Below are 18,721 nucleotides of genomic sequence, written 5' to 3'. Positions count from 1 at the left end.
TCACCAGTCCATCACAGGGCCAACACATAGAGACAGACAACCATTCACACTCACAGTCACACCTACGGTCAATTTAGAGCAGGGGTGGACAACCATGTGCCATGGAGGGCCGTGTGTATGCAGGTTTTCCTTCCAACCAAACACTTCAACAGGTGATTTCACTGATTAACACTCTTCTGTGGCTGAAGGTGTGTTAATCAGTGAAATCACCTGTTGAAGTGTTTGGTTGGAAGGAAAACCTGCATACACACGGCCCTCCATGGCACATGGTTGTCCACCCCTGATTGAGAGTATTCAATTAGCCTCGTCCCCTCTTGATGTCTTTGGACTGTGGGAGGAAGCTGGAGTACCCAGAGAGAACCCACACAGGAACAGGGAGAACATGGAGACTCACACAGAAAGATCCTGTGCTCAAGCAGGAGCTTGAACCTTCTTGCTGCGAGGGGACAGTGAGGATCGGAAATTCTGTGTTTTCCCTGAAAGTTTTTTACACTCCGCAACCCACTGGTGGGTTGGAACCCAAATGTGGCTCTGCTCAAAAGATCTTCTGCGAATACTTAATGACTTGCTTCCTGCTCCCTGGTATAGACGCCCTAAGATGATTCAATTTAATTTTATAGTCGCACTTTCAGTCCCGAGACAAATATGCAAGAGTTAAGTGACAGGCCATGAAAGAGGGCCGTTGGATGTTACACTTCCCATTTCATTGAAGATGCAACAAGGCCAGCACACTGCTGATCATCACAAGTATATGAGTGAAGCTCACCTGCTGGTCTTTGTTGAATCTGATTTCTGAGCAGCTTTTGTCAGTGGGGATTTGGTCACCTCCTGAACTTTGTGTTTCACCTTTCCTGCTTAAGACACAGAACATAAATCACAAGTCAAATGGCTGTAAACAGTTTGCCAGGGGCAGACAGTTTGGATTATAATAAACCAAAACAACACATGTACTACATGTGCAGTTCTGACAACTTATATTTATAGTCTAAGCCAGTCACTCATGGGTTGTGATAAAGAGACTCTCCTGTCCTCCCTACTGCGACAGCAGTATAAGGCTTTGACCTCTGCTGTTAGTCCAAGGACAACCTCGTGTGTTTTGTTATCCCAATAATCAAACATTCATGCATGACACTGCCCTCGCATTCCGAAAGCGCCTCTCAGCTTTCATCATATTAATTAAGCTGCAGGTCCTTTCATATTTCTGCTACAGTTTTATGCTTGAAGCAGACTTAACTCCCTACATTGCAGTTGCTGCTTGTTAAAATGATTAAATGCATAGAAGTCGTTAAAAATGTAAACCTGGGATGGAAAGGGTGTCACTGCGAGGGCTGCTGGCGCCATTCTCTGGTGAGGCACATTCTGATGTAGATGAAGCACTGGGCTGAGCTTGGGTGGTGCAAGCACTGCTGTCTGCCTTTCCAGTTGAGCTCTTCTGAGCCTTCATCGCAGCAGTCTGGCTTGAAGATGTGCAGCTCGGGGGAGAGGTTTTTGGCCTTGCACCTGGGTTTGGCTTCTTTTCTGGCTCTTTAGCCCTTTGAGAGTTTCTGAGCCCATTAGCACTTGCCACATCTCGCCTGGCCCCTGGAGCTCCTGTACCATTGACAACTGGCGTGCCAGTTGAAGCAGTCTTTGATTTTGGTGCTACACTCCTGTCTCCTGACTTCTTCAAGTGTTTTGCCTTGGATGTTGTTGAATCCCCTGGTTTGTTCGCTGTCCCCAGTCCATCAGACTTCATGGCTGATGTCGTGCAACGGTGGGACGAACTACTGTAGTTGGACACCCTTTGACTCCTGAGAACAGGAGAAATCTCAGGTGCAGGGGAGGGGCATTTTATAGCCCTTTGCTGCAATGTATATAAAAAAAAATCATATAGATGAATGTATCACATGTCAGTCAGCAAATAACCCTGAAGTGGTTTAAAATAGTCCTAATTATGTGCTCTTATAATAATTTCCTACTCATTTCATATGTGATTACTGTTCGTATTTCATGCCTGAGTCTGCATGGACTCGCAAGTGCGTTGTTTTTTTAACTTCTCTGTGTGTTTTGCTCTTGTTTGTGAAGCACTTTTTTGTTATTTCAAATGTTTGACGGACATGAAATATTCTTGACTAGTATCTTATTATGAGCTAGGTTATACAAATAAAGATCCTGGAGTGAATGTGCATTGGATACCTCTTTTACAAGATCAGACAATCAGCCCTAAGAACCTCAAGAGAGAGACAGAAAGCTTCTGTTTTCGACTCTATCAAGCCAGTTCCTCGTAGACCCAGGGTCTGCTGCTCTCATCCCTGCCTGGATCAGCCAGGCTTATCTTTGCTACAAATCTGTTTAGAAATGCTCTGTTGTTCTTTTCATTCTATATCTCTTTTCTATATATAGCACTGGATCACCAGCTGCTGTAATCATAAATAGGGATGCCAGTAATTTACATAGGTTTGTCTGGGCAAAAACAGCTACACATCCCATCAGTAGCTGACTTTTAGTCAGAAATTAGAAAAACAAGACTAAAATTAAAAAGTCGAAGCACTGTTAGAAATGACATTACCTGTGAGCTTGTGAATACAGGCTTTTTGGCAAGTCTTCGGTTGTCCCCTTTATCGATAGCATCTGTGGAAACAAAATAAAGGGAAGGGCAAATCATCAATTAATCAACTGATGTTTTTACTCCCACACATAATGTTCAAATCTATTCATAACACAGATGACAGGGCTGTACCAGTTTCACTCAGCTAACTACCTTAGTCCCACATTATGCGAGATTGAAACGCCATTCTTTTCATTCACAAAGTCCCATTTCCACACCCAGGGCTCTACCATCTGACCATAACAAAAACAAACATGAAATGGATCAGTCAGTCATGCAAAAGGGAAGCTACTTCTAACATAGCAGAACTGCTTCTTTATTTCACGCACAGACAATTTCATACCGACTATGTGGCTTAATAAAAAACTGTGGTGACATTTATTGGCCAAGGTGCATTCTTGATGTTTGCAAGTGAGACCTGGAATCTGATTTCAACGACAAGAAATGTGCCAGTAACAGGCGCACGCTGATACCATCCCAATAAATTATTCATGCTGTGCATTTCAACACATTACTTGCTCAACAGCAAGGAAGCATCATATTATTTGGACTTGAGGCAGAGTCCTATCATGCTGCAGACTCCAAACGACAGTATTTAAGCCTTTCAATCCCACCCATTAGAAACAAGCATGGCGCATCTGGTGCATTTACCGTGTTAGCGTGCACTCGTCCACCCATGACAGCTGAAAAGATACTTCAAAAAAAGGACTGGCCAAACAATAAAATGGTTAGCACTTGACTAGGCAGCTAATTAGGAAGAATCCATTTAGTGTTTATCCGCCAGCGGCATTTTTAAGGATACTGTTCATTTCTAATGAGCCTCTGTTTTCTTGGAAGAAAAAAAACCCATGCGTCTACACATACACACTGCAGCATGAACATCCTGTGTTTGATTAGAGAAAGAGAGCTCAGATTTACAGTTGCTAATTTACCTGCGAGTATCCTCTCTTTGTGTTTGGATGACAAGGTCTCCCATCCCTGCGTGTGGCGGACTGCATAAAAGGTCTGAAGCAGAAAGGTCCACAGCCGCCCGCGTAGCGTACAAATCTCTCGCCTGAATGGCTGCTGGTAACAGAGGAGAGAGAGGGAAAGGAGAAGAATGGAGAAGGGCACGAGCGAATCAGCAGCTGCTTGAAAAACCTTTCACCATGGCAACAAATACCCCTCCTCCCTCCCTTGTCTCTATCCCTGCCCGCCGCCCTAAGTCTCTGAGGCAGAATCCACTTGAGCTCCCTTGAACGAAATCAGTCATGTCACTGGTTGATGTCCATACTCCCCTTTCCACGCCTGATTATGAAAACAGGGCTGGAAGGGGGGAGGAGCTATGTCTACCTCTTCCACTGCATTTACCCCTCACACCCTTTCACGCAGCCAGATTAGTGAAGGCCGCTGGCACATGTCACACTCTCCCTCAGTCTAATCCAGTCAGCTATACTGTACAGTCTGTAACTGGTGCAGCCAGGTCACTTTCCTCTGGAGTCACCACACGAGCATTACAGAACCAACAACCTCTTCTATATACTTGATAGAAATGACAGAGACCTGCAACTTCAAAATCAAATTGCTATAATTATCAAGTCTTTTCTGTATCTTAATAACCACAACTGCTCCTGGTCACATTTTAGAGAGACTGGATAGATGATGCTCCTGTTACTAACAGGGCAACTGTGTCTTATTCTCATATACAGTATCATTTAGCATAGGTATTGTTAAATATAGGTGATTTAATCTATAGCTGAGAGGCGATGAATTGTATATACTGAGGGATGCTACATGAACAGTGTTTTTATTAATTTTTAATAAAGTGGCGCAGGAATGATTCCTAAAACTTCAAAAAATGTTAGTAATGTCGACTGCCTGGTTCACTCATCTTACAGACAGTGGGATTTTTGAATGGTTCACTTAAACCCTTTGCCACAGCTTATTACTTGCAATAATCCAAAGTCTACTGAAAAATGTCCCATTGCCTACTGCTCACTCTGGATTCCATATCTTTACATTGGTATATCTGATTACAGATTCTACTGAAAAACTGCAACAATATATTTATGGGCTTTCTGTTAATCTTGTTAAAAAGGCTACGGGTAAGTATTTTGGGGTACCATGTGATGAACGTCATACTTGTCATTACATGATTTTGCCAGTGTGTAAAATGACCTAGCCAGGTCTTGTATTGGATTATACTTCTGCCTGTTGATAAAGAGCAACTGATACAAGAAAATACATCATCAGACAGACAACATTTCAAATAAAGTCAAACCACGGCTGTGTTCACAACAATAGCTCAGATCCATTGGTTTAGACCAGGAGTCGGGAATTAAGTTTGTCCTCTGGCCAGTTAGAATTTTTTTGGAGAAAAAGACTGTTAAAGCGTGTCTTTTTTGTAAATATGTTAAACATTGGTGGCTAACAGGAAGAATGTCACTATTGAAAGAGTCTGAAGAGCAAAGTTGATACAGATAAGGAATACAAAGAAGAATGGAAAGACAACTATATTCATCCCAAATGGTTACTTGTCACTCGAATCATGCAGAGATTAAGATTTTGTGTAATGTTGCAGTGGATGGTGTGGATCAACACATCCACTCATATCTACCGGTGATATTTTAGAGTCCTACTGAACTACAGTCTTATTTTGTGTGTGAGAGAGAGAGAGAGAGAGAGAGAGAGAGAGAGAGATCAGCAGATGGGTGAGAGACATTAGCTCTTAATAAGAGAGTGAGTGGCGCAGCCGGCAATTTTCTCCTGGTGTTTATTGCTGGGATATTAACAGCAGAACAGAGACAGGGGCAACGATACAGACTCTCTGTTTCTCAGCATAGCACAGAAGCACCAATGTGCAAAATTCAAGTACTGGCAGCAGCTCTGCACAGCGCAGCAGCATCCCAGTTCGAGGCATCACATCTCAACATAAAGTCAACAGTGGGTTACCAAAAGCAGCACAACAGGCCAGTGACAGACAGAAGTTTTAAACTGATAAAGGTGACAGTTGTGGGGGAACTAGCGACTGACAAGTTGACAGATGGTGTCATTACCTCAATGAAACAGGCCCCTCTTTATCCAGGGTCCACTACCAAACACACAGACGCGCTAGCGGATGGATTTCAAATCCGACACTCGTATGTGGGCCATTCCAAGCTGCACAATGTTTTGAGTTTCATTCAGCACTTTTGAGAATAGAGGCTTTTAATTCAGCTCAAAATGTCTGTGTTTTTGCAGACAATTAAAATGATAACGCAATTAATTTTAAAAGTCAGGTTATCAAAATAATCAAGCAGGTCAAATGTCATTGCCGGGGGTTCCAGTTGTGGCCTGTAGGCTGCAAATATCCAACAACTGGTCTAGACTAAAGTACAAGAAAATAGAACTCAAGGGAAACTTGCTACTTTTTTCAGAAGAGCACCTTATACACTTCCTTCCTTGATTTAGAAATACATTAGAAAAAATCAGTGACTTCATTTTTTTTTTTGCTCAAACTTCATCTGTTACCCACAACTCTATTGGCATTAAATAGGATAGATTTAATGTAAACAGATTACATTAATTCAAAGAGCACAACACAAATTAGGTATAAATGCAGCATAATGGTCACAGTGTGGTCTCTCTGCTGAAAGAGACAAAAGGTTTAGTAAAGAAGGGTTTTCATCCTGCCTGCTCCAGGTGAGAGTCATCCTCCACATCCTCGCCACACAGGTCGTGCACAGCAGCAAAGAGATCACAGCAGTTGTTTACAGTCACGCCTTCTTTGACAGCTGAACAGAGTTTCTTCAACAAGGTGGGCTCTCGGGTAAACTCTTCCCTCTGTAATGACAAGACAAACACTGAGAAAAACAGCTCTCTCAATGCATATACAGTCAGGAAGGGTGGATTACCATGACTACACCACTGTCTTACCCTTCGGAGCTCCTGGAAGGCCTGAGTGTGGACGACTTTGGGTAGGTTGTGGACAATAACATGCAGGCTCTCTTCCTGCAGCTCTGTGGCTAGAGTCCTGACCTGTTGAGCCCACTTGACTTCTGGGAGACTGCCAATCAACTGCTCAGTGCTACAGAGCATGGCTACAGCATTCTGCACAGTCTGAATAGAATAATCTATTAGCTGACCAAACAAAATAAAGTCAAATAAGCATAATCTCACATGAAATCACTCCCATCCAGGACATATTTATCATTGAAGGGATTCCCTCAATTGTAGTTCTTGGCTGAGTCTCAGTATTTACCAGGAGTGAACAATAGTAAAAGTCTTGCTTTACACACAGATGCACACCACCTCCTGTGTAATGATCAAAGATCCGAGACTCAATTATGAGTAACAAGCCTGTATCATTTCCCATGTCTACATCCACATCATAATCCTAAATTAGCAGGAGAATTTAATAAAGGTCATCCTTTATTAGATCATGGCCCTATTTCCCTTCAGTGGAAAAACACTGGAGAAGGACTTGATGGTATTTTGTGCTATTACATAAATACGGTAATGTTGATGAGCTTGAAAGGGAAGGACTCACCATGGTTTCAGTTACAGCCGCTAGACAGGTTCGGTGGAGCTCAGGGGACAAGAGGGAGAAGTTTCTCTCACACCAGGTCTTCACAAAATGTTCAGCAACCCACCTGAAAGTACGCAAGTCCTTCAGTCAATGTTCTAGGGCACACATTTTAATGTTTATAACAGGATAGCTTAGATTCTCAGGAATGTCAGTCAGAGTCCCCACAGTGTGATCCTAAGAGACTTGCTTGAGGTACCAAGAGAACAAGGGAGGATGACGGGGTCAGTAATGCACTGCTGCACAAAGAAGGAAAGCTCGGTTCCCCGTCATAATCGCATGACTCATCAGAGACAACGTGGCAAGGCCATTCCTGCCCTAACACACACCACTTCAAATTAAGATCAGCTCACAGCTTCGCTCAACACGTCTTATCCCCCTGACCTACATTTACACACTTCTTGCTTGCTCACTGCAGTGTGACGTAATGGGTCGCTTGCAGAGGTATCAGCTACAGAAAAACTCGAAATGACAAATGCTTCAAGGATGAGCAGCACTGTGAAATACACCTCGAAATATGCTCAATGCATAGTTTTCACTTCAATATCACCCGGGACTGATATGCTCGCTTGTGCTTTTGATTGATTACAGGTGGTAAAACCTTAAGTTACACATTCCTTACATTTACATGACCCTTCATCACCTAAAATCACACTGAACGATAAAGCTCCATGCTACTTACTTGACATAGGGTGCTGATGTAACTTAAAATGATCCTTCAGCCAAAAAGAGTATTTTGCCTTTTAAATGCCACCAAATAGGTTTCTTGAGCTCATCAAGGCATTTTTTTCCCATCTGCATCACTCCAGAATGCAACAAGAGCCAGCTATTGTAACCAACTACAGCAACAACAGGAAAACTCAAAATGTTAGTTTGCTTCAGGCTGATCACTTGTCCACCGTACCGAGTGTGACCAGCTGGCGCATTCAACTGAATCATCTCGTCCATGTGTGGAATTTTGGTGATTTTTTTTGTTTTTTGTTTTGGTTTTGCTGAACGTAGGCTGTTTTTTAGCAGTCACCATTAACTTAACCTCAGTATGCATGCCTAGCTTCTTCTGCATACTGGAGTCACAAAGAAGTGATGTAGCCGTGGAAAAACATCTTTGTGAGCTCAAGACATGAATGTCCTTGAAAATAAACTTTTTGGGTGTCACTTTAAATTGGCAACAATGGCAATTAGATGGGACAAAAAAAACAACAACTGAAAAATATTGTTGAAAGAGTAAACAACACATCGTGTTGGCACCAGTGATCAGGGTGTCCCAAAAACAACTACAACCTAGTCCTGAGAATAAGAACTGTAATTAAAATGGAATTATTCTTCGGTTGACTTCTAGCCCATGATTATTTTCTATACCCTTTCATGTAAAGGTTGCAACACTCACCTCTTACACTGCATTTGGAGATTTTGAAAACCTAAGGCGTGTGTGAGAGACAGACACTCCAAGACTGTCCTCTGAACCCCGTCAATTGGCTGTAAACAGTTATTATGGACAACAATGCTGTTTGAGTGACGAAAACAAACAGTGAATAACAAGTACAGAGTAAGATGGGACAGAAGCCAACAGTTGTGTAGAGAAATGAAAAAACAAGTAACTAACATTACAGATGATCATGTTTGTGTTGAAAAATTGAAATGCTGCACATCTTAAACTTGTTTGCTTTTACATGGACAAGTTATGAAATCCATCCTTTATTGCATCCACTCGCTGACCTTGGGGAAGAAGCGGCAGTAGTCTCGGATCAGAATCATCTCCACTACATCTTTAAGCCCCTCCAAACCCAGCATATCTGCTGCCAGCACCACCTGGCTATCGGACAAAACAACCAAATGCAGGTCAGTTTGTCTTCTGGGCTTCTATGCTATTTTGGGGAAAGACTTCTCACATTTAGTACCTGGCACTGGCTCCGGAGGGCAGATCTACAATGGCACCATACATGAACTGGAGCAGGACCTCCATCTCCTCTGGCCCTAAACTGAGAGCAAAAAACTGTTATTACACCACACCTGAACACTCTCTACATGAGTAAAGGTATGCGGTAGATGCCTTTTTTTAAGATATGCATATTTTCCCATGAAGGCTGCAAACTACTGAAAGCTGTATACATTATATCCACATATCAAGCAGCGTTCGGGCTTCCCTTTTCTCTGCAGGAGCAGTAGGTACAGTAGGTGGGAGCTAGGATGAGATGACATCTATGTGCCTCTCTGAGGAGACAGGACAGCCTTGGTTGGTAGCAATCTGAATGAGCCAAATGCATTTCCACTTGAAGTGTGTGTTTGTTAGGGTGTGTTGAGTTGAAGCATGGCATTGAGAGTGAAACCTGGTGTTCCATAGAACCTCTGTTGTTGCAAAAGCATGAATTATTAACAAATTATTTACGGACACACATGCTGTTCAGGAATGAAATAAAGCACTGTTAGAACAGGCCTGGAGCAATATTGATCCAGCTTATCTGCTGATGACAACGTCATGTTATTTTTGCTGAGGACACTGCATATCCCTGATAATATCAGCACGATGACATAAACAACGAGGCCTGGGTAGATGTCAACACTGACGTGAGTTATACTCATCTCAGATTCCTTTACAAAGGAGATTCTGACATTTGAAGGGAATATTCCTGGTAAAATAAAGGTTAAGTATTATGCCGACAGCAGGGTTTCCACACTGGGCCTTTATTTATTTCTATTTCAAGATATTTTCTGAGCTAAAATTTACATGTTATCGGTAATACGTGTTGCACACAACTCTATTCCACAATAACAAACTGTATTTATCTTCCTGGGGACAGGTCTTAATAAACTGTCAATATGAAAGACATCGGACAAACTCCCTTGCAGAGATCTCGATGGGCTGTCACTGATTTTTTTTCAGTAAGATTCCCCTTAAAGAAGAATGATAAATGTATGTTATTTGTCTTATTTGAAGGCTACAAGAGCCTTTCTTGAGCCAGCAGACATATAAAAACCTCCCAGCAGGACACATAGAAAAAAACAACACCGCCTGCATGTGCATGCTTCAGTTCTGCTGCTGCAACTCCACCCCAGGGAAACACTGGATGATGATGCTGATATAGCAATCTTACCCTTGCAGAGTGATGCACTGTCTGGAGCTCTCCATCCAACTCCCGCTCAGCATGGCTCGGAAGTAGTGGGACCGTGCGCATAGAATTGCCCTAGAAACCCAGTCAAGCAGTCAGTTAAAAAATCCGATGCACTCATCATTTAAATATCTTGTATGTTGTCCGCCACATTTTTGTGTGCTTAGCAATACTTCACCCACAAAGTGGGTAAAACCTTACAGGTATGCAAAAGCCGGTGTTTTGAGTTCAAAAAGCTGTTTTTACTCTCCAGTGGTGACCCTCTCAACCAACTAATAAAAACCGGAAAACTGCCTAAAAATATGTGTTCGTAAACTCTCAAGTATATATACAAATTTATAATCTGACATAATCCGTATCTTCTTTATCCAGCCGTACCATCAATCATCCACCAACGCTTTAATTTGAACTAAGACACACTTAATAGAACATTTCAATTCTGCTGCAACCATAAGGGAGCGTAGATGAGTGTGAGCAAGTTGGTTCACCTGACTATACAAGCAAGATGAGCTCTATGCTACCACGAAGGCGTGCAGAACCAGAGGGGTTATAGTTTTGTTCTTTGTTTTTAGCTGAAGGTGTCTGGGGGTAAACAAACATACAGTACAGCTGTGAACTCTACTGGACCATACACTTGAGTTTGTCAGTGAGCATGCTTGAACAGTTTTGCTGTCAGTCACCATGAGCTCCAAGTTAAATATACGCCCAGGAGAGCCGTGAACACCCCCCCCCCCACCACCACCACCACATCTTTGTATTTCTTTGTCTATAGCTTCACATGTTGTTAAGCAACCCTCCATGCATGAAATTTACTTCACTTTTTTTGTCTCCCATTATACGTACAAATAATTTAATCAAATCAATATGCATCCATGATCCTTTGCAGTTTAATCTGGTTAATTAATTCAGCACCAGGTCAAGTGTTCCCAAACCCTCCACAAACAACTGCACTGTCCTGTTTAAAACCTCACCAGGTAACACGGCTGGCACATATGTATGAGGCAGGAGGAAAAAATATCCTCCACCCCAGATATTAAATGATGTAGTTGACAGTTTATCCCTACAAATGCATCAGTAAGCCCCAGCGCATTTGCAGATATATTCCAGAGACTTAATGTCATGGAGATCAGTCGTTATTTGCCCTCTAACCTGCCTCACATTTGGGTTGCATCCGTAAGCCTGGGCAATTAAAAAATAAGCAATAGGTCCTTGCATTGGTCATGTCATCATGGAGGAAGTTATTCAATAGAATATAGATAACTTCATTTAAATGAATGTAAACCATCATAAAACCACAGGTTTGCTCTTTCCCTGGCTCACAAGCAGCCTATCCCATCTCCTGATACTGGAGTGCATTACAAGTGACAGGCACAGTGCCAATAATTTAACAGGTGTGTTGTTGGATTGCACTATCGACACAACAACAGAACCAATGTGAGTAAAAACGGATAAAAAGAAGATTGATCAGCCACCACTCTGACAAGAGGTTACCAGAGTTTTTTTCTCCTGATCTATTAAAAGAGGTCATATCGATATCAACTGAAATGAAAAATTTTCTTGTGACTTATTTTTCAGCAAATGGAGTGAGAATCTTTCCACACCCTGCTCCAGCACTGGGAGCCACCCATTAGAGACTGATATATAAGTGTGTGGGACTATGGGACTGGGCCGTGGCATTTGGGTGGTTATCGCAGCAACTACCACTATAAGCCATCACACAGACCACTGCAGTGAAGCACCCCCCCCCCCCCAAAAAAAATCCAGCTTCTTCTCTGACTGGCTGGCTGATCCCCTGAGCGTAAGCTGGGAGAAACTGGTCTCCATGGTTACTAGCTGTACTCCTGCCTCTGCATCACTGAATGGCCACCCACTGCTGCTCCATAAGTCAGCAGCAGATGTCTGAACTCAGGTGTAGAGTGTTACATCTGGTTAATGTGACTGAAATAAACAAGATTCCTTTTTTAAAAGAGTTGGAATATGGTGCAATTATATTCAAGATGTTTTGACACAGAGGTGTGAGAGGCAAAATAAAGAATCTGAACCTGTGGCAGGAGAAGAACTGCTCCGCCACTTGGATGGTGATGTCACTCAGCTCTCTGCTCTGGTAGAGATGCATCAGGTCAGCTCCAAGGCCTGACGCTGGTTCAAGAACCGTATCTGGAGAGAGTGAGATTGACAGCAAGGAGGAGGACTGTGATTAAGAGAAAGATTGAGTGTGCGTAGCTATTAACAACACAAACTGTGAATACTGTGAATATCTTAAAAACATATGACAAATTTCATCTTGAATTGTTCATACTGACCACAAATGCGTGTCTTCTGTGTGAGACACAAATGCGATTAGCTCTAAAGTGGATTATGGTGAGGATTACAACGTGTGAAGAATGTGGAATGGAGATGAGGTTGAAAGGTCATACAAACCAAAATAAAACTCCCAAGGAGAAGCATGTTGATCTGTTTACCTGAGTCAGCGGGACTATGCAGATGTGTGGCATCTGGGGCACACTGGGTATTTTCTGGCTCAGCGTCCTGCAAGTCTGGGACAGCCTGGCGCATGCTCCCCTCTGCTGTATATATCTGACTGCAGGGGAGAGGCTCCGAAGGTTAATGAGACGCAGGCTTTTTACACCTTTTGAGATTACACTTTCCTTTCGATTAATGCACCGCAACGACTATTACACTTCCACCAGCTACAGCCTAAACCACTCAGAATTTTCAAGCTACCACAAAGAGACACTTCAGGAAGTGACAGCAGTGTAGACCACCTGTAGTAATACCTAACAGCAGAGAACATATCAAAGTTAGAGCTACGACAATTAATCTATTAAAAGACAATTACCTGCTGACAATTTAGGTACATGCTAATTCCCGTCAGTAAAAAAACAACAACATTTTTTTTAAAAAGATTAAAAATTTGCTGGTTCCTAACTCTGAAAAGTAAGGATTTGCTGCTTTTTGAGATTTCCAGGTCTGGAAAAACAGGCTTGCAAGCTCTGAAATTTTGAAAGAAAATTCAAGTCATCTCTAGCACAAGGCTGCCCAAACTTTTTTCTTTGGAGTGCCGAAACTCAAGCTAAACCGTGGGCAACAGATCAAAAGTAAACACACATTGGCCCTCATTTATGATAGGGAATGGGTATACGTTCGGTGTGCAATCATTTCCTCTGAAATCTTGGCGTTTGTCAAAGTGGACGTGAGCTGAGGCTATGATCCAATGTCATGTCAGGTGTCAGATTGTGCACAGGTTCAACTCAGCTTGAGCTGGAGGTGCAGCGTAAACCTGCCTGGAGGATTGTTCAGAGACCATTCTGATGGTCCTCTAAGCACGTGCAGCGTAAACCATTCATATTCATTTAAAATACAGCTTACTGTGATCAGAGGGAAAGAGTTACACGTTAACTACTGGTTAATAGTCTGAGATATTAGTGAGAGGGCTGTTCCACTTCTTGACCAAAGCTGCTGCCACCAAATTGTTAATGATACAGACAAAGAGCGCTCTTCTAAACAAACTGTGTGATAGCACAATTTATTAGGTATCACACTGTGTGATGGTGAGAGAAAGATTTCATATTGTCCCATATGACTTAATCAGCAAACATACTATCCTAGGATCTTGCCTGCGATCGAGTCTCTCGGTAGTTCCAGGGTTCTTCGAGACAGAAAAACCCCCTTGGTCTTTGCTGATGAGCACTTCTGTGAACAATATAGATTTTTCTGCTAAGAGGATTAATCACATAGTGGAAGTCTATAGTATATAGCCAGTGAGACAATGTATCTCTACTGTGTTTGCGCAGCTGGCACATTTATGTATTAAGACCCAGCTGTAGCTGAAATAGTGGCACTTATGTTGATTCATAGCCATAATCTACGCCACCCATTCATTCAACAGCAATCAAATGTGATTACTGTAGTTGAATCTACTTGTGCTTAAATGATGGAACAGTGATACCAAAAAGACCATTAATTTGTACATTCATAGTCTACCATTTGTTGCCAGCTCTCCTTCCTGCTTTGGCCACAGCAACTGTGTGACCACTAGTTTGCATTATGGATTTCTGATCCTCATATTTGTGAAGGATCATACTTTGCTCCTCTGGAGTGAAATATAGTGTGCAACTTGCCGTTTTGGTGAGTGGTTATCTTGAGAAAAAAAAAAAAAAACAGCTATGTGAAAAAACAGCAATGCTTCGATGAAAACTAGGTACTTGACACTGTCTGACACCAAGATAAAAACATGATGCAATTTATTATTTGACAGTATTGCCAAGACTTGCAAAGCTCCTTGAAACCAATACAAAGCACAAGCTAGAGGAAATCCAGCTGCTTCTTAATGGTGCACCTAGCGCCCTCTGTCTGTGATTAAGCGGGAAAAAAAAAACAGAAAAAGAAACCATCTCATAATGTATCCAGCGACGAGGGACTTGCTTCCTACCTGATGAAATCTTTCAGCCCAGCGACTTCACTGTCAGGCAGATGGATGATGACGGGGTCTTTGTGCATTCGTCCCTGTAGGACATGAGGGGCTCTGGCCAGCAGCACAGCTCTGTGTGCGCGCAATGACTCTGAACCAGCAATAACACAAACATCAGCCTCCAGTTCCTCCTGAAGCAACCTGAGGAAACACAATTGATCACATTCTCTTTCAAGAACTATAATTAATCTGAAAACTGTTTCTATTCAACTTTGGATAAAAATGATGTCTAATCATATGGAGGATGAATAAACGTCAACAGTTTAATAAAGTACTAAATGTAGTCGTGCTGAGTGAAATGAGCGAGTGAGTGAAAGTGAGTGAGTGAGCATCATTTTTCCGTTTTATTATTTCCTAAGGTCCTGCACAAAAATCCACACTTCCCAATTCAACATTATTGTGCGTTTTACAGTTTATTCTACTTGTACAATCTAACTCCCTCCGTGTTTTCCGCATTTCTAAATTCCAAGAGCCCTACTTAACAACCAGTGAAGATCTATAACATTCTAAGATGAATTTGATGGCCTATTTTTCCACTTCGGAGTAGCACAATTACCGTCCTGAGGCAGGGCTTTTCATCTTCCCCATCATTAGCTCCTGCCTCAGTGACTGATATGGGTGACCCAAAAATCACTCTACTTGAGGCCAAGTGGCTAGTATGAGTTCAAATGCTGGTGCTGTTTCCATTTAGGTGAAATGAAATCGATGAGCCTCTCATGCAGCAAGAAGACTCCCATTCCTTTCAACTCAAAGCCAGAGACCGCATGAGTTACTCTCCTGTGAAATTACAGGCGTCTGTAAAATTTACTGTCACATGACGAGATTTATATTCCTCCTCTACTGATTCTACGATCAGAGGTAAAACACTTCAGCAGCTCTTTAACTATGTGTAACAAATGTAACAACTTATGTCATGAAGAGCTGGATTTACTTTCTCCATTGCACAAAATTCCATCAGCTGCTTAAGTTTGTCTTCTTTTATTCTCAGTTATTGAGTTGTTATGCTTGTCCAAACACAGTGAGTGTGGAGCTGCTTAGAGGAGGCTTTTACAGCTCTGCTTCAACTCATATTCATTGAACAAACAAGCTAAGAGCCTAAAGTCATAGGAGTTTACAAGTAACTCATTCATTTGTTGTGGCATCATCATACATGGACTCATGGAGAAATCTAATTCTAGTGTCTCATAGCAGGTTAGACCAGCCTGTCTGTGAAATGATTCAAACTGATACAAACATTTGCTGAGACAGAAACTGGATTCATTAACTAAATAATGGCAAACAGCGATACAACTCATGACGGAGGCATCTTTTTACTACTTACTTTATCCTCACATATTTTACTCATATTATAAGGAGTGTAACACTTCAGCAAGCCTATTGTTACATTTGTAATGCAGTATTTTAGGTCACAGTTTCCACTTGGTGTGTACATTAAGACGGTAAAAAAAAAAAAAGAATAACACTCACATTAAGCCGAGATGAATAAATAACAAACATGGCTCTGCCGACATACATGGTCAGTAGTGCCTGTGCCTGGACCTGACAAGCCATCTGTGTTTCTTTAAGGAAACAAAATTTGCAGTTCACGCGCACATTAAATCTTGAACTGTGGATTGAATCTTGAATTGTGGATAGATCCTTGGATCTACAGCCAAATTTAGCACAACTAATTTTAACACTGTTAATAAATGTATAGTAGACCACACCTTCCTTTAGTGCATTTTTTTTCAATTTCTGGGATTATTCCGGAACTAAACTGCTGTACAGATTTATATGTTTCAATGAAAGATACATTTTAATAATTTAATCAATTGTAATAAAAAAAAAAAGCACTAGGAAATGGGCGCAGTTTTTCATGCCCTTGACCGCTAACCCTGTATGTACATTTAACATGAAAATGGAAAGATGCGAGTGACCAGTGGAGGGCAGCAATAAACTGGAGGAAATTAAGGACCCCACATTCTGAACATGCTCAGTTGTTCCTAACACAAAGATGAAAGCATGAACAGTGAAGTGTTCTTAACGATGTAAAATATAAAATTATATTTTTTTCAAATTATATAAAATTTCAATCTCTAAACTTTATTGATTTATTTTTTCACACATTTACCAAAAGCTACTGGAATTTAAATATTTTAACATGCTTGTTAATGCCAAAATAGGTATATATGATTAATTTGGATTTATTTTAATTGCCAGGCAGCTCTAATATTTCCATTTTTGCTCAATCTGCTGTGTATTTTCACCATTAATCAAATAATCTTATGAAGTATAAATTGTCAGAAAATCATGTTAAATTGATGGATAACCAATATTTAAGTAAGAGTATCAGATTAGTTTCTGCCCCCCTGATGACAAAGCACATCAAAGGCTCAAAATCTAAATATGCAACAAATATCAAAGGACACACACATTGGGAATACACATGAAACAAGAAAAAGCTGCAACAAGACTCCTGTATTCACTCTTGCATGTGTGTTTGCTTCGTTGAATGTTTGTGTGTCATCGTACCAGCACGTGAGTGCAGCTGTTTTCGCAGACTTTTATCATCAACTTTAAGATACAAACGCAAGAACATACAGTCTTGCCTAATCTTGCTTGGACTAAGATGGGAAAACACTTTCACGTGGGCCTTACCTGTTGAAGTCTGCAGACAAGGCAGATGATAAACATCGTTTCAGCTGATCTTTGTATTTGCGCTCTTTGGCCTGGAACTCTCTTGCAGCCTCTGTGGTGATCATGGTTTATTACCTTCTCTACAGCACAGATAAGGCCAAAAAACAAACACATCAGCCTGTAAAGACGACTAAATAGCACTGAGCGACACGCAAAACAAAAATACTGAGGTAATTAAGTGAAACGGGACCTATATACACTGACTATTCGAGTGCCAAAATGCCAGCTGGTCTCATTAAACAAAAAGTTGATTTTTTTTCTTTTCATTTAAAGCCCTTCCAGACACATGATGCCATTTCATCCAGGGACAGCACATGGATGAACATGCTGTCACGAGTGCAGTACCTCTTCTCACCAGTGTCTCGCTTAAATTGACAGGTCGTTAAACTCCATAGAGTCGCTGTTTTGCTCGTGCCAATGGAAATTTGAAATTTGTCTGCAACAATTAAACACATATAGTCATTCTCATGTGACGAATAATTTTTAAATTGCTTATAAAAAGACCATGACACTTAAGTGGCAACTAACTTCCGCTAGATCCCAAGGAAAACACATCACCAATAACAAACGTTTCATTCCGTTCCAGTTTCATTTACTTCCAGGTAACCCTTAATGAATATGAAGCATATTTAATCATTCTTTCACTTGCACACAGATCCCTTCGCATGCCCTCACATGTATCGCTTCGCTGGACACACACTACCCCATCACAATCGTTTTCTCCTCGCCGCTAGCATGCTGGCGCTAGCTAACATCAGCTAGGAGGAGGTAACATTTGTTTCATTCTTTAAACTTAAACTCTGAATATCTTGTGATTTAAAAACACAATATTAATGAATTGCAAACGACAACTTTCTGTCAGTATGAACTGAGGTAGCAGATATTAATGGACAATAATTGTGTAGGGCTGACCCACTGACCGACGTTGTTGACATCGCTGCAGCACTGCCAGGAGAAACTTGACTACAACTGCACATGCGCAGTAAAACTGAGCGTACCAATAATGATGCCTTCACGTTCTGCACCGAAACTAGGAGAAAGAAAAGTTTAACAATAAACTCCACGGGTATACGTTGACAACATTTGTGCTGTAAATAATTCTTAAATGTTGTTAAGTATATCATAAGTTTAGAATACAGTCTTTCTGTGTATGATATCATGATTGTGACAAAACAGTATCCAAAATCTATTTACAGAAGAATTGTACACGTATTGCATACTCTGTGTTTTAACCCACAAAGATGTTTTCCAAAGATATAACTAATAACATACTGTACATTGGAGTTCATTCTGATAAAGGGACAGACATTGAGACATTTTCCATATTTTCAGAAAAA

The 18,721-nt window shown here is 41.3% G+C and overlaps 1 protein-coding gene across 7 annotated transcripts in view; it reads right to left on the bottom strand.

The window, feature by feature from the left end:
* Positions 1-18,343, bottom strand: part of btbd8 (BTB domain containing 8) — a 27,372-nt gene extending 9,029 nt beyond the window's left edge. Inside the window, exons 1-17 of one of the 7 annotated variants that reach the window (XM_086225222.1) lie at positions 18,305-18,343; positions 17,730-17,820; positions 17,346-17,464; positions 14,670-14,849; positions 12,700-12,818; positions 12,280-12,394; positions 10,223-10,312; positions 9,029-9,109; positions 8,847-8,943; positions 8,518-8,606; positions 7,095-7,197; positions 6,482-6,664; positions 6,239-6,388; positions 3,520-3,652; positions 2,549-2,610; positions 1,300-1,843; positions 767-854 (exon numbers count right to left, since the gene is read on the bottom strand). In XM_086225222.1, coding sequence (XP_086081348.1) covers positions 767-854; positions 1,300-1,843; positions 2,549-2,610; positions 3,520-3,652; positions 6,239-6,388; positions 6,482-6,664; positions 7,095-7,197; positions 8,518-8,606; positions 8,847-8,943; positions 9,029-9,109; positions 10,223-10,312; positions 12,280-12,394; positions 12,700-12,818; positions 14,670-14,849; positions 17,346-17,449 — 2,138 coding nt within the window. In that variant the 5' untranslated portion in view covers positions 17,450-17,464; positions 17,730-17,820; positions 18,305-18,343. Of the gene's footprint in view, positions 1-766; positions 855-1,299; positions 1,844-2,548; positions 2,611-3,519; positions 3,653-6,238; positions 6,389-6,481; positions 6,665-7,094; positions 7,198-8,517; positions 8,607-8,846; positions 8,944-9,028; positions 9,110-10,222; positions 10,313-12,279; positions 12,395-12,699; positions 14,640-14,669; positions 14,850-17,345; positions 17,465-17,729; positions 18,052-18,304 lie in introns of those variants that run through there. The other 6 variants (XM_086225227.1, XM_086225226.1, XM_086225225.1 and 3 more) reach the window with 6 other exon arrangements.
* Between the last annotated feature and the right edge of the window lie 378 nt (positions 18,344-18,721).

This window comes from Aulostomus chinensis, chromosome 14 (genome assembly GCF_037954235.1).
Source record: "Aulostomus chinensis isolate RoL2024-O1b breed Wild chromosome 14, RoL_Achi_v1.0, whole genome shotgun sequence".
NCBI lineage: Eukaryota > Metazoa > Chordata > Actinopteri > Syngnathiformes > Aulostomidae > Aulostomus > Aulostomus chinensis.
The sequence above is the reverse complement of the archived record's forward strand: the minus strand, read 5'-3'. Positions and strand labels throughout refer to the sequence as shown.